General features: G+C 42.8%; 1 protein-coding gene across 1 annotated transcript in view; it reads right to left on the reverse strand.

Annotated features, from left to right (window-relative positions):
* Positions 1-3,430: 3,430 nt before the first annotated feature.
* LOC139265630 (sestrin-3-like) overlaps positions 3,431-14,225 on the reverse strand; it is a 56,296-nt gene continuing 45,501 nt past the window's right edge. The window contains exons 4-10 of the mRNA XM_070882787.1: positions 13,877-14,059; positions 12,263-12,502; positions 10,408-10,558; positions 9,667-9,785; positions 8,594-8,784; positions 7,683-7,827; positions 3,431-4,037 (exon numbers count right to left, since the gene is read on the reverse strand). Of these exons, the coding sequence (XP_070738888.1) occupies positions 3,948-4,037; positions 7,683-7,827; positions 8,594-8,784; positions 9,667-9,785; positions 10,408-10,558; positions 12,263-12,502; positions 13,877-14,059 (1,119 nt within the window). The 3' untranslated portion in view covers positions 3,431-3,947. The remainder of the gene's footprint in view (positions 4,038-7,682; positions 7,828-8,593; positions 8,785-9,666; positions 9,786-10,407; positions 10,559-12,262; positions 12,503-13,876; positions 14,060-14,225) is intronic.

A 14,225-nucleotide genomic window follows, 5' to 3' on the forward strand; every position in this document is an offset into this window, starting at 1 on the left:
AGGGAGGAAGGGATAAACTGAGCAATTACAGGCCAGTTAGTTTAACCTCGGTGGTGGGCAAATTACTGGAATCAATTCTGAAGGACAGTATAAACCTTCATTTAGAAAAAGACACAGATTAATCAAGGACAGTCAGCATGGATTTGTTAAGGGAAGGCCTTGTCTGACTAACTTGATTTGAGGAGATGGTGGTGGGGGCGAGGAAGGCAGTGTGTTTGATGTAGTTTACATGGATTTTGACAAGATCCCACATGGTAGGCTGATCAAAAAAGTAAAAGCCCATGGGATCCAAGGGAGAGTGGCAAATTAGATGCAAAATTGGCACAGTGGCAGGGAGTAAAGTATAATGGTTGAGCGGAGTTTTTGCGACTGGAAGGCTGTTTCCAGTGGGGTTCCACAGGACTCAGTACTTGGTCCCTTACTTTTTGTGGTATACATTAATGAGTTAGACTTAAATGTAGGGGGCATGGTAAAGACATTTGCAGATGATACAAAAATTGGCCGTGTGGTTGACAGTGAGGAGGAAAGCTCTAGGCTGCAGGAAGATATCAATGAATTGGGTCAGTTGGGCAGAAAAATGGCAAATGGAATTCAATCCAGAAAAGTGCGAGGTAATGCATTTTGGGAGGGGCAACACGGGAATACACAATAAATGAGAGGATACGGAGAGGTGTGGAGGAACAGGGGAACCTTGGAGTAGATGTCTACAGATTCTTAAAAGGTAGCAGGGCAGTTCGACAAGGTAGTTAAAAAGGCATACGGAATGCTTTCCTTTATTAACCGATGCATAGAATACAAGACCAGGGATGTTATGCTAGAACTGTATACAACACTAGTTAGGCCACAGCTGGAGTACTGCGTGCAGTTCTGGTCACCCCATTACAGGAAGGATGTGATTGCACTAGAAAAGGGTACAGGAGATTTATGAGGATGTTGCCATTACTGGAAAACTTTAGCTCTGAGGAAAGATTGGAGAGGCTGGGGTTGTTTTCTTTGGAACAGAGGCGGCTGAGGGGGAGTTTAATTGAGATGTATAAAATTATGAGGGGCCTAGAGTGGATAGGAAGGACCCATTTCCCATAGCTGAGGGGTCAATAACCAGGGACATAGATTTAAAGTAGTTGGTAGAAGGATTCGAGGGGAGATGAGGAAACATTTCTTCACTCAGAGGGTGGTGGGGGGTCTGGAACTCACTGCCTGAAAGGGTGGTAGAGGTAGAAACCCTCACCACAGTTAAAAGATACTTGGATGTGCACTTAAAGTGCCGTAATCTACAGGACTACGGACTAGTGCTGGAAGGTGGGATTAGGTTGGATAGCTCATTTTTGACTAGCACGGACGCATGGCAGCCTTCTCTGTTGTAATTTTCCACGATTCTATGAACGATTAAAACCCATTACAGACAACCAGTAAACAATACCTATCTGGAATGAAATACATTTACAAACTGGTTCTTCAAATGGCCTTTTGAGTAATTGTTCCAGATGATATTGAGCCACGCAGACCAGGATGTTCCAAGTTCTATTCATGCTCTGTAATGAATTGAGGAGTTGGTTGGGTTGGGGGTCTCCAATTGGCCTCAGTCTCTGGGCTGAAGATCATCGAGATGGAAATTCAGCCAGGCTTCCTGCTCCGGATTGCTTTTTAATAATCCCTGATGGAATGCGTGCTTTAATGGGCTTGGTTATCTGGGCTCACCCATTAAAGATGGGCATTTGGTTGAGGTACAGGGCTGCTGGTGCTCTGGAATCCTATCCCATCATGCGTCACTGCTTCCGAATGAGGAGGGCAAAATATATGTAGGAGTGAGGAGGCAGAAAATTAACTTATGCACTCAGAAATCAGCAGAGCCAGAGATAATTGCATAACTGACAGCCTTTTTTCTCACAGTTTAAAAAAAAGTTATTTTTTTTTATTTTGGTGCAAATAAAATGCCACTGCAGAGCTTTGACACTCTCAAGTTACATCAAAGACAATGACAGCAGCGACAGATATGTTGCAATAGCTCTGAACTTTTCTTTATTCTTAGATTCGTAAGAGAATCCTTAAAAGAACAGAAAAGCCCATGTATGAACATGAGGCTTGAGATTGATGACTGAAGGATACTCCATTTTGGAACGAGCGTCAATCGCTAAACCAATAGTCCCCACGTAAACATATTGCACAATTAGAACAAGTCATGTAAAAGGATTCTAATCACGATGAAGGCGATGATCCAGATCGTGACCACAGCAAGACTATCTTGTTCCACACATGATTAGTAACAGGACCACTGGTTCCAAAATGGTGTCCATTTACAATATATTCTTTTTTTTTTTAATTAAAAAAAACTTTTTACAGTCACATTTATACCACTAAAAAGGAAGAAAAAAAAGTGTTATTTTAGTATTTTTAAACTGGTTATACCTAGTGATAGACCAGCACCAACAATTTTTTTTCTTTTTTTTTTAAATTGGGGAGGGGTGTGGTTGGTTGCATGGTAACAAGCGGAGAAGCCAGGCTTGATTTGGAGCCTACGACCAATTGCAGTTTGATACCGCAAGTACTCCCACAAGGTCCTGGCATCCTCCATATTTCACTGTCTGACAGTAAATGGATAATGATGGTTGTCCTTCTGTTGGTTGTAGTGGCAAGGACCATATTGCATGCACAGTGAACACCAGCTACAGAAGCAATTGTTGTACAAGCCAATTACTGGTGATATACACTTTTTTTTTAAGATAGGGTTATCTTTTTGATTTCCCATTTCTTTCTCCTTCCTGTAATGTAACACTGTTACTGGATAGAATGTAAAAAAATTAAATAAAATACTTTTCAACAGTGATCCAACTCCAGTTAAGTTAGAGTGACCAATCCAATGGCTTCCATTCTCATACCAAGATCAAGAATCTGTCTGAGACCTTAAGAGGTGTTTTGTTTTTTTTTAAAAGACTAGAAAAGCACAGACATGCAGTGCTGTCAACCAACTAACTGCACATGCAAAGGGTATGAGAGAACTTCAGGTAAGGAGACCCAAAACTGCCTCGAGATATTTGAAGGTTTGGAGGCCATTAGACTAATCAACAGCTTAAGTCGTTAATGTTGACCTGTGTAGATTTGGCTTCAGAACCCATTTAACATTGGCCAACATAATGAGAATCCTGTCATTGACTGTTCAGTAGAATTAAGTAAGTCAACCATGCTCAGTTGGCACACCGCGTTATGGCAGTGCATCCTTCTATAACCACTGACTAGGGCAGGGAAGAAAATTCACATGATTCATTGGTGCCTTTTTTGGGCAAGCTCAAGAAATGTTGAGTCCCATTGGCTCACTGTCCTTCCTCTCTTCCCTTATTCAGTCACCCGAGATTTACTAAATTCACAGCTCATTGGCACAGTTAACCTCTTCCCCCCTCCCCTCCCCTCCCCCCCCCACACACACGCACACACACAAGGCTTTGGATAAGTCATAAAACCAAAAGTAATATGGCAAGGATTTGGAAACGCCATTCCAATATGAAACAGACTCAACACGTGTCAAACATATTATCTGTTATTACTATTCATAGCAAAAATAAGTCTTTCTTTTCCAAAAAAAAGGGGGCTCATCTGTCCCAACATCAAGGCTTGAAAATATTCTGTACGTTGATGGTAGTCACGCAAACCACTGATGCAATAGCCTTTTGACTTCTGAAAACTTGGGAGAGATTGAAGAACCTCAAGTGAATACTTGGTGTTGAGGCATGAAACACTTTTGTGAAGTTACATCACGCTCTGTACACAGTCACAATGCTCGATTGTGTCATTGTCAATAATTGCACATTAACTGCCGCAGACACTGCGACAGGGTACCAGCTGCCTGCGATGCCTCCATCCAAGAAGACGTTCAAGTCCTTAAGCTTAAGTCCAGTATTTTTTTTTTTTTAAAAAGTCCTCCGCAGGTGAGGCGATCCTTCTTTATGATCTTCTTAAGAGATCATGTAGTGGGTTATTGCATGCAGTGCATAGAGAAGCTCTGCCTGCATCCGAGCTTCCAGGATCAACAGATTCACACGAACCTAGCAAGAGAGAGAGAGAGAGAGAGAGAGAAGTGTAAATATAGTACAAATCCTGCTCTCTTCAGTAATACGCAAACACAGACACAAATCAAAAAGGGGTCACTGATTGAAATGAAAAGTCAAACATTGGAAGTTGGAAGTACAAATAGGCAATGTTGCAAATGTAGAGCAGGGCAGTCAGCAGCTGAAAGGGAAAGACAGAGTAATGGTTCAGAAAGGACTGTTCAGGAGAATTGATGGGATTTTTTCAATTGTTCCCCACCCCCAAAACCATTAATCTATTTTCCTTTCCGATGTTGAGTTTTCTGTTTTTACTTAGTTATAGTTATTGGGCTGGAACGTGAAGAAAATAAGTGTGTGAACAATGCACAGTTATTAATTTGCCAATCAGCCAGCATGTTCAAGATTACGAGATGCGCCGTGACTTGCGAATCTCCAGAACTTGCTTCGCACAAACAGCTGCTCGCTCTTTGCTGCCCCATTATTTTTAAGAGCTTGCTGGATTTGTACATTAATTGCTGATTTTAAGCCTAATAATTAATACTAGAGTAATACTAGTCTGTTATTCAGACTGTAAAAAGTCATGGATTAGTGTTCTGTGTGACATCTTGGACTTTGTGTTCCACAGGGATTGGTGCTGGCAGCATTGTTGTTCACAATTTACATTTGGACTCGGGAATCGGAAGCACAATTTCTAAATTTGCGGACAACACTAAATTGGGGGATCTAGTGAATACAAAGGTATGCAACCAAATACAAGACATTAATAAGCTTGCAGAATGGGTGTTTAATTGGCATATGAATTTCAATATGGTTAAGTGAGATGGTGCATTTAGGTAAATAAAATATAAGGAAGCCGCATATTACGCGGATAAGAGTCTAAATGGGGTAGAGGAGCAAAGGGAACAGGGGGTACAGATACACAAATCACTAAAAGGAGCGACGCAGGTCAATAAGAACTTAGAAAAGCAATCCAAGCAGTGCCGTTCATTTCTAGAGGACTAGAGTTGAAAAGCAGGGAAGTCATGTTAAACATATCATCATAGGCAGTCCCTCGGAGCCAAGGATGGTTTGTATAGATTAGGTTAGGTTAGGTTACCATGCACAGTTCTGGTCTCCATATTATAAAAAGGATATAGAGGCACTGGAGAAGATGCACAAAAGATTCACAAGGATGAGACGTTATAGCTATCAGGAAAGATTGAACAGGCTGGGGCTCATTTCTCTAGAAAACAGAAGACCGAGGGTGACTTGATAGAGGTATTGAAAGGGTTTGATTGGGTAGACGTGGAGAAATGCTACCAAAACTAGGGGCCATAAATACAAGATAGTTACTATTAATCTAATAGGGAATTCAGGGTAAACGTCTTTACCCAGAGCGTGGTTAGAATGTGAAACATAGTTGAGGCAAGTAGCATAGATGCATTTAAGGGAAAGCTAGATAAGCACATGAAGGAGAAAGGAATAGAAGGGGGTACGCTGATAGGGTTTGATGAAAAGGGGTGGGAGGAGGCTGATATGGAGCTTATACGCCGGAATGGACTAGTGGGCTGGAATGGTCTGTTTCTGTGATGCAGACTCGATGTAATAGCGCAAGTACCATTTTAACAATATAATTGTTAATGTCTGCTAATCAACCTCTCTAGCCCAGAAGGTGAACAGTTTAAACTGTGGAATCTCGTTATCTCAGGTAGTGAATGTTGTTGGGAGCTTTTTAAAATGTCAAATTTTAAACTTTTTTCTCTTACTTTTCCTTTATTTCTCCCTTTTCTCTCTCTCTCTTTTAATCCAATCTTTCTTTCCCTCTCTCTATTTCTATTTCTCTTGCTGTTCCTGATTTGACTCTAATTCACACTCCTTTTCAAGTCATTCCTTGGTTCATTTCTCAATCCTCGAATCTCATTGTTTAAGGAGATACACTGTTGGTCCTACTGTTCACGAAGATCCCAGCTTCCCTGTTGCCCTCACTACTCCTTTATTAGCTTGCACTTCCAGCAAGTTAGGGTGCAAAATATTTTTTGAGCTGCAGGGTTCAAGAAAACTAAATGGCAAGATGCCCTGCTCAAGCAAGTTCAGGCCGATAGTATTTATCACACCCCTTCTGGAATCACATTTTGGTCACCTAATTTTGGAAGGTTAGTAAGATGAAAAGAAGTGTGTGTGTGTTACAACATGACATCTATGTATTTTTGGTGGTTTAAAATGAGCTAATTGTTAATATTTTTCTCATTTAGATCAGGTCCACTACCAATGAGCCAAGTTGACTCCAAGTTAATAGAACATGTGCATATACCATGGAACAATGTATGTAGATATACACCAATACACACACTCACCAGGGGAATCATGCATGTGTACACCCATGCGCATAAGGGGAATAGTGCATATAAATAAAGAATATGCATTTATAAAGCATCTTTCACAACTATGTGATGTCCAAAAATGCTTTACAATCAATGAATTACTTTTAAAGTGTAGTCACTGTTGCTATGTAAGGAACAGCCAATTTTCACACAGCAAGGTGACAATGAGACAAGTAACTAGACAACCTGTTTTTAAGTGATGTTGGTTGAGGAATAAATTTTGGCCAGGACACTGGGAGAACTCCTGGCTCTTCTTCGAATAGTGACATAGGATGTTTTATAACCATCTGAAAGGGCAGACAGGGTCTCAGTTTTACGTCTTATCTGAAAGGTGGCACCTCTAACACTGCTTCCCTCCCCGAGTTCTGTAATGAAGAGTCAGCCTAGATTGTGTTCAAATCACTGGGGTGGGGCTTTAATCCACAACCTCTGATCCAGAGGCAAGAGTGCTCCCTCTGAACCAAGGCGGACACCACCTTATATGCATGTCTACAGACAGACACACACACAAACAATTTCCCAGCAGGGGAACTGTACATGTGCACATGCATTCATACCAGGAGAATAGTTCATATGTACATGAATGCATACATATACACTAGGGGAGTAGTTCATATGCATATGAACATAGACATACACATGGAGAATAGAGAAGGTTATGGTAGCATGGTACTGGACCAGTAATCCAGAGCCTGGACGAATAATCCAAAGAGCGTAAGTTCAACTCCCACCCTGGTAGTTTAAGAATTTGAATTAAAAAGAAAATCTGGAAATAAAAAGCTGGCATCAGTAAAAGTGACCATGAAGCTGTTGGATGTTCTGGCCGATAGGTTGACACTTAACTGCCCTTGGAAGTGGTCTAGCAAACCACTCATTTACATCAAACCCGCCGCCAGCGTTTCAAAAAGACCTACCTCCACCTTCTCAGGGCAGTTATGGATGGGCAATAAATGTGACCTTGCCAGTGATGCCCACATCCAGAGAATGAATTAAAAAAATGTGTACACACCAGTGGAAGTGCACACGCATACACACAGGAATAGTGCACAATCATACACCAAGGGAATAGTGCATGTGAACATACACGTTGCATGCTCACAGGCACTCCTACATACAGTGGTGGAAGCAAAACATGCTGTTTCCAATATACTTGATGCAGCAATTCTTGTAGCTGTCAGCTTTAACAAGTTATTACTAATTACTTAGAGGACCCATTCCCTATTATATCTCACTTGGGCTCGGTTGGGTTTTGTTGCCAGTGCTTTTCTGGAATAGCTCTCACCTTTTCTGAATATTTAAACTGCCTCCAGTACCTCTCAAACATCTGAGGCTTTGTTTTTTCTGGGTAGCAAGTCACAGTCTTCAAGTAAACCTTCAGATTCCTCTCCAAGAAATGATTCACCTCACCATAATCATAATCATCGTACCTGTCAATCGGAACAGAAAAAAACCTTTTCCGTGAATAGAGTAAACAATCTCCAGTGCATCTGTGTAAATGGACTTGTAACATTTCTCGACTCCGCTCTGCTTCAACTCATTTGCTGTTCGAACCCTCATCCATGACTATTCCAACACACTCCTGGCCAGCCTTCCATGTTCTACTCTCCATAAACGAGATCATCCAAAACTCTGATGCCCGTGTCCTAAGTCACATCAAGTCCTGTTCACCCATCACCCCTGTGCTCACTGAGCAACACTGGCTCCCAGTTAAGCAACACCTCAATTTTAAAATTCTCATCCTGGTTTTCAAATCCCTCCATTGCCTCGCTCCTCCCTATTTCTGTAATCTCATCTAGCTCCATAACCCTCGCCACAGCCAGAGATATCTGCACTACTCTAATTCTGGCCTCGAGTATCCGGATTTTAATCTCTCCACCATTGGAGGCCGTGCCTTCTGCTGCCAAGGCTGTAAGCTCTGAAATTATCCTTCTTTCCTCCTTTAAGACGCTCCTTAAAATCTACCTCTTTAACCATCTTTTGGTCGTCTGTCCTAATCTCTCCTTATGTGGCTCGGCGTCAAATTTTGTTTTCAAACGCTCCTGTGAAGCACCTTGGGATATTTTACTATGTTAAAGGTGCTATATAAATACAGGTTGTTGTTGTTGTTATCTTCATTCCATCAGAGTTTTAAAACTTGAGAAAAATCTACATCCTTTTGTTAAAAACAGTATTGTACAAATAACAGTCAGTTACCTAATACCAAACATGCAGTGGATGTAGTTCCAAATGCCCCTCTTGAGCACAGAGAAGTCACAGCCCCGCTGTTTGGCCATGGTGCCATTCTTCAGACTGTACACCGTGCGGAACTTTTCATCCAGGAGGTGGCCAATGTCCGAATACAGCCGGTTCACTAGGGAGAACCCATGGTCTTCCCAGGAATAATCCTGTAGAGGAAATAGCAATTGCAGTCAATCTTTTAACACAGAGTGGCCTGTAGACAAACAGTTGGGAGGGGTGGGGAGGGGGACAAAGAAGGGAAGGAGACTGGTTACTATTCATTGTCCACATCACTGGCCTTCATTGTACAAATCAACCCTCGGTATCACATCTGCACTATAACTTCACAGTTCATAAGCACTGATTTATGGGTCGTGGCCCTTATGCATGGACCCCTCCCTGGTCAGGTGTAATTCAGCCTTGCATTGGAATGATAGCTCCTTCCCTCATTGTCCATGTCAGCCTGTACATCAACCTCAGAATTTAGGTTCCCTTTGTACAAGCCAACTAAGGGTCAAGGTTAGAACACAGGGTCCTTCCCTTTATTATACAAATCATTATCAAACCAATCACCTGCACCCACGGTTTAAGTCGACTTTAATACCAAGCTTGAAATAGATGATCCTTGCAAGTTAGCCTGTCCTAATCCTTGAATCCAGTGACCACTCTATTGCGTTAATCAGTCTCAGAGCCCAGCCCAGAATGTCAGCTTTTGTTGTTCAGTAGAGGAAGGGCAACAAGCAGAGAACAGGATGCAAGTAAGCAAAGAAATGGACTAAGTTAACTTCAGTGTCAAATTTGGCATATTGCTTTCACTCCTACTTCACAACTTTGTAAATCAGTCTTAATTACAATCCTGGAGCAGAGGCCTGAAGATAAGCCCAGAATGTAGGAATTTCTCCTCCCACCCACCCCCATTTTTTAGGTTCATCTATGGTGCAAGTCTGCCTTAATTTCAAGTTTCAAATATGGGTACCCACAGCCTTAATGTCATGGTGGGGTACAAGCATCCTTTGCCACAGCTGAACATTCTACGGCAGAGATTATACCTGAGCTCGAAAAACAGGCAGCTGCTCCCCACTTCTTCGGGCAAACTCTGGGTAACCAAACTCAGGGTCTTCTACGTAACAGGACAAGTCAGGAATTGTGACAGGCTTATCTTCCGGAGCTGTGTAATCAAAGTGTAAGATGTCAGAGAGAGGAGATTAAAAGGTATCGCAAAGGAAAAATCTTCTCCCTCTTATCCCACTTTGGTTCTCTGTTCGAGGGTTCTTGATCCCTATTTTCACCCCTGTTCTGGTCTCACCGAGTCTGTGAGCGATCAACAGGGCGACCTGAACCAAGGCCTTTGCCTGTGCTGCGCTTGTGCTGACCAATTGGGCAATATGATGGAGCAGCCCAGCAATGACTCTCCATCTCTCCTCCGAGAATGGTGTGGCTGAGATATGGTCATAGAGATCGAATGTAGATGCCACCATTCCATGGTGCGATACATTGGTGCTCCAAGATGCTTTTCCATCTCACTACCGATCGTTTCGCATTAGCGCTAAATGTGTGAGCCGTGCAGATATCAAAGATAGTAGTCTCAACTTCCTGGTGAAAGTTCGCAGCAGGTAGACATCTTCTCAGGTCGGTGTGTGGGGTTTTAAGAGCAGCACAGGAACAGGCCTAGGAGAGGGTATTTGTCTCTCTGCTGGACATGCAATTAAAACAAAACTCACAAAAGTGCATGTGCTGGGATTAGTAAGGAGAATATAAATACAAAGCCAATTGGAGGGAATTTTGCTTACCCCTGGTCACTGTTGGTGGACTCGTATCTTTTTCTGTCTCCAATCCAATCCATATTTCTTCCCGCAGCATCTCCTCTTCATTCTCTTTCTCTGCCTGCAATTTCTGCATCCTGTCTGCCAAACATTCGGAATCACTGGAATAATCCACTGACTGGAAGAAATGGAAATAAAATCACTCAGCACTGGTCTTTCATAGGCTGTCCCCCAAGAACACAAGACTCGATTCATACCTACCAGAATCGTCCACCTCCTTCTTATTATGTCTGTACCCATGAATGACTCCACGAGACAATGTGTTGTATGTACTCAAACTGTAGCGCCCTTGGTCCTTTATTCCAAACTCCAGATTGAGACAGCTGCATGGTGGCGCCCCTTTTATACAGCCCTTGCCACCAGGGCAGGAAACCCCGTTCTCCACCAATTGCACCCTCTAGTGGTGCCAGCATGTATATACACAGTGTAAGCCTTAATGATAATACATCAGGTAAACAAGTCTCCATCTTATGCAACTATACAGTGACTACACAGGGAGCATATCTATAGTCTGCATATATAACACTTCTTATGCAGCAAGGTTAGGACATTCAGAATCCAACCCCTCTTCGCCCTGCACACCTTGACAAAGCAAGGCCACAATTTTCCATCACCTCCCACTGAAGTATGGTGTTGATGTACTCATGCAGCAAGTTCAGGGCCGACCAAAGCCTGGACACAAAGTATCCCCAACTAGCCAATATTTATGTTCCTTCCCTGTTCTACTGATTGTGTAGATTCAATTCCAGCCACTTTCCTTGTGTTAATCTTTTCAACTGACGAGAATGGATCAGCTCATATGTAAAGAGGATAGCGACACAGTCAGAAGCACAGCAGGAGACTTGAAGGGATGACAGTTTTCCCAACAGCTTAGTGGGCAAATGCAATGCGGAACTGAGCCACAGAGACCAGGAAAGTAAAGTTTGATTCATGGTTAGTGTTGGGTTAGCTAATCTCAGGATAGTGGAATGCTACAATAGGTCCCAGCACCACAAGGCTAAGGAGTGGATAAGACACCCATGGTATCAAATTGATCATAGTCCAGTGACTTGTGTAGGAAAGTATTCGTGCTTGAATGTTGGAAGAAGACAAGATTGGGCTCAGCTGTGACACCCAACTGCAGTTGAACAGCCTTCTGGGCATTTGTTTAAAATGCACAACTAAAATAGTTGAACAGCCTTCTGAAACTCATTGTATAGGCTCACGCACGACCAATGGCCATTTGGATGTGGTACTAGAGGAGCTGTACTTCAGCAGCAGTCTTTCAGAAAAGGAAAAAAGACTTGCATTTATATAGCGCCTTTCACGCCCACCAGACATCCCAAAGTGCTTTACAGCTAATTAAAGTACTTTTTGAAGTGTAGTCACTGATGTAATGCAGGAGTGTAGCGCAGTGGTTTTGTTTGTGATTACTGCTACCGTGCATCTAACTTTACAAAAGTCTGCATATGCACGCACCAATGAATGTAAATCTAAGTTTAAAAAGATAAAAAGAAATGTACTGCCAGTAAATTGCTGCACTCAGTGGGAGGAGTTGGCTTATCCAGTCAGGCTGGTAGCAGCCATGTTGACTGTGAAATTTTATTGGTAAAACCACCCCCAGCCCCAATTCAAATTAGAGTGATTTAATCAAACACCGCCTCGAAAATGCAGGGCTGTTCCGAAATAGGCTCACTGCTATAAACAGCAATTCACTGCCCGATCAGAGAATCTTCCTGTACAAATTTAACCAGGGCTCCTCTGAACTAGTACTGCAGCTTTCTGTATGACATAACATTACCCCTCCCACTCCGCCTTGCCCACCAAACCACCCGTTGCTCACCCTTCGCCTGCGATGTGCCAGTGAGGAGTCCGGGATGTTGCCATTCCCGTTCGCCGTATCGCCGGAGCACTGGTTGTTAATCGACGATGGCCTTAGGACATGGCCGCCCTCATGTCCTCCCTCAGCACTTATCCCACAGCCAAAAACAAAACTCGCCAGCGAGTGGTAATGAGCCAGCAGCACAACCCCATGTACCAGCTCTGCCAGTGACCAACAGTGCTCTCCAATCTTCAGCAGGTTCTAGGTGGATGGAAAATTCAGAATATTAAAAAATGTGACGACATTTTTTTTTTTTTAAATCCCCCCCCCACCCCCACTCCGCTTTATTTACTTCATCGCTTATTTTTCTGTTCATTCTTCGCAGTTGAGAGGGGTAGAGGGGTGGAACCTGCTCCCAGCCCTCTGTCTCTGCTAATGTTGCGCTCTGAACTGACCACAAGGAGCCGGCAAGATCTGCCAGTGAATAGATTTTCTTCAGATTTGCTCAGTGGAGAAATATTTGGCTACTGCTCCCTACTACAAAGAAACAAGGAATTGTAAAGATGGCTGTGTCACAAGAGCATAACGCAAACACAGGCCTTGATAAGAGGTCTAGCAAGGAGCCTAGAGATTTTAAAAAACTATCCCAAGAGAAGGTGAGATATCATGGGAAGGGGAGGGTTTTTCACCGAAGAGTTGAGACAAAGAACTTGACATATCATAGGTTAAACGGTCCTGTCCATTATTATATGCCAGGCCCACCCCAAAAATTAAAATAAAAAAAAGAGATAGCGAAAGAGCTTTTTAGGGCAGATGGTGCAGAGAAGAGCTGTTTGCGTCACGAGCTGTCTGTCCGATCGGGACTAATACCAGCTACTTGTTATGATCGTATCTCTACTATGTCTATCCTGATTGTGTGTTGTGTTTGACTATATTTGAACTACCGCTCTTTAATAAAATGCTTTATAACTCCTTTTGGGTGATGACCAATGACTCCTAAGACCCTTTTGGGTAATGTGTATGTGACCTATGATCCTAATCTTACACTACTTATCTATGAGGGGGTTTTGATTGAGTAAATAAAGAGATACTGTTCCCAGTTGCAGTAGGGTCAGTAACCAAAGGACACAGATTTAAGGTAATTGGCAAAAGAACCAGGGAGGGGAGGAGGAGGAGAATCTTTTTAACGCAGCGAGTTGTTGTGATCTGCAACGCACTGCCGGAAAGGGTGGTGGAAGCAGATTCAATAGTAACTTTCAAAAGGGAATTGGATAAAATACTTGAAAAGGAAAAAAATTGTAGGGCTATGGGGAATGAGTCTAATTGGATAGCTATGTCTATATTTCAAAGAGCCAGCACATACATGATGGGCCGAATGTCCTCCTTCTGGGCTGTGTGATTCTATGAAAACAGAATTAAATTGGATCTGGGATACACAGACACAGTAATTGAATTACCCTTTTCATAGAAAAAACAATTACTTATAATCGACTTCCCGTTTAAGTTCATCTCTTTATTTGCGTTAAAATGATCACATCATGAGGAAATGCAAACATGTAGGATGTGGTTGATGGGTGGCTCAACATCAGCCTCAGCCCAGATGGAATGTACAGTTCCCAGAAGGATGAATCTCACCTCAATGTGTTCCTTGGTGATGAGCCAGGGCCTATGCGCCAGGATCTTGTTGATCTCATTGAGGTTCCTCAGCCTCTGGGGGATGCAGTCGAGCCCCTGCAGCCACTGTGGGTCACCGCCTACCTGCAAAAACTGATTAACGTGAACCTCCACCAAGTAAGAGGACTGGTGTCGGGCTGCCGCCTAGAAAGGTGAGAAAGAGGGAGAAAGTTTAACAAAAAACAATAGCCAGGTCCTGAAGCAACAGTAAATTAAACAAAGTTCCTCAGTGGGTAAAGGCACCACATTGTGTGTCACTGAGGCAAAGGGACCAGGCAGCTTCCATAAGAACATAAGAAATAGGAGCAGG

This window comes from Pristiophorus japonicus, chromosome 6 (assembly GCF_044704955.1).
Source record: "Pristiophorus japonicus isolate sPriJap1 chromosome 6, sPriJap1.hap1, whole genome shotgun sequence".
Taxonomy (NCBI): domain Eukaryota; kingdom Metazoa; phylum Chordata; class Chondrichthyes; family Pristiophoridae; genus Pristiophorus; species Pristiophorus japonicus.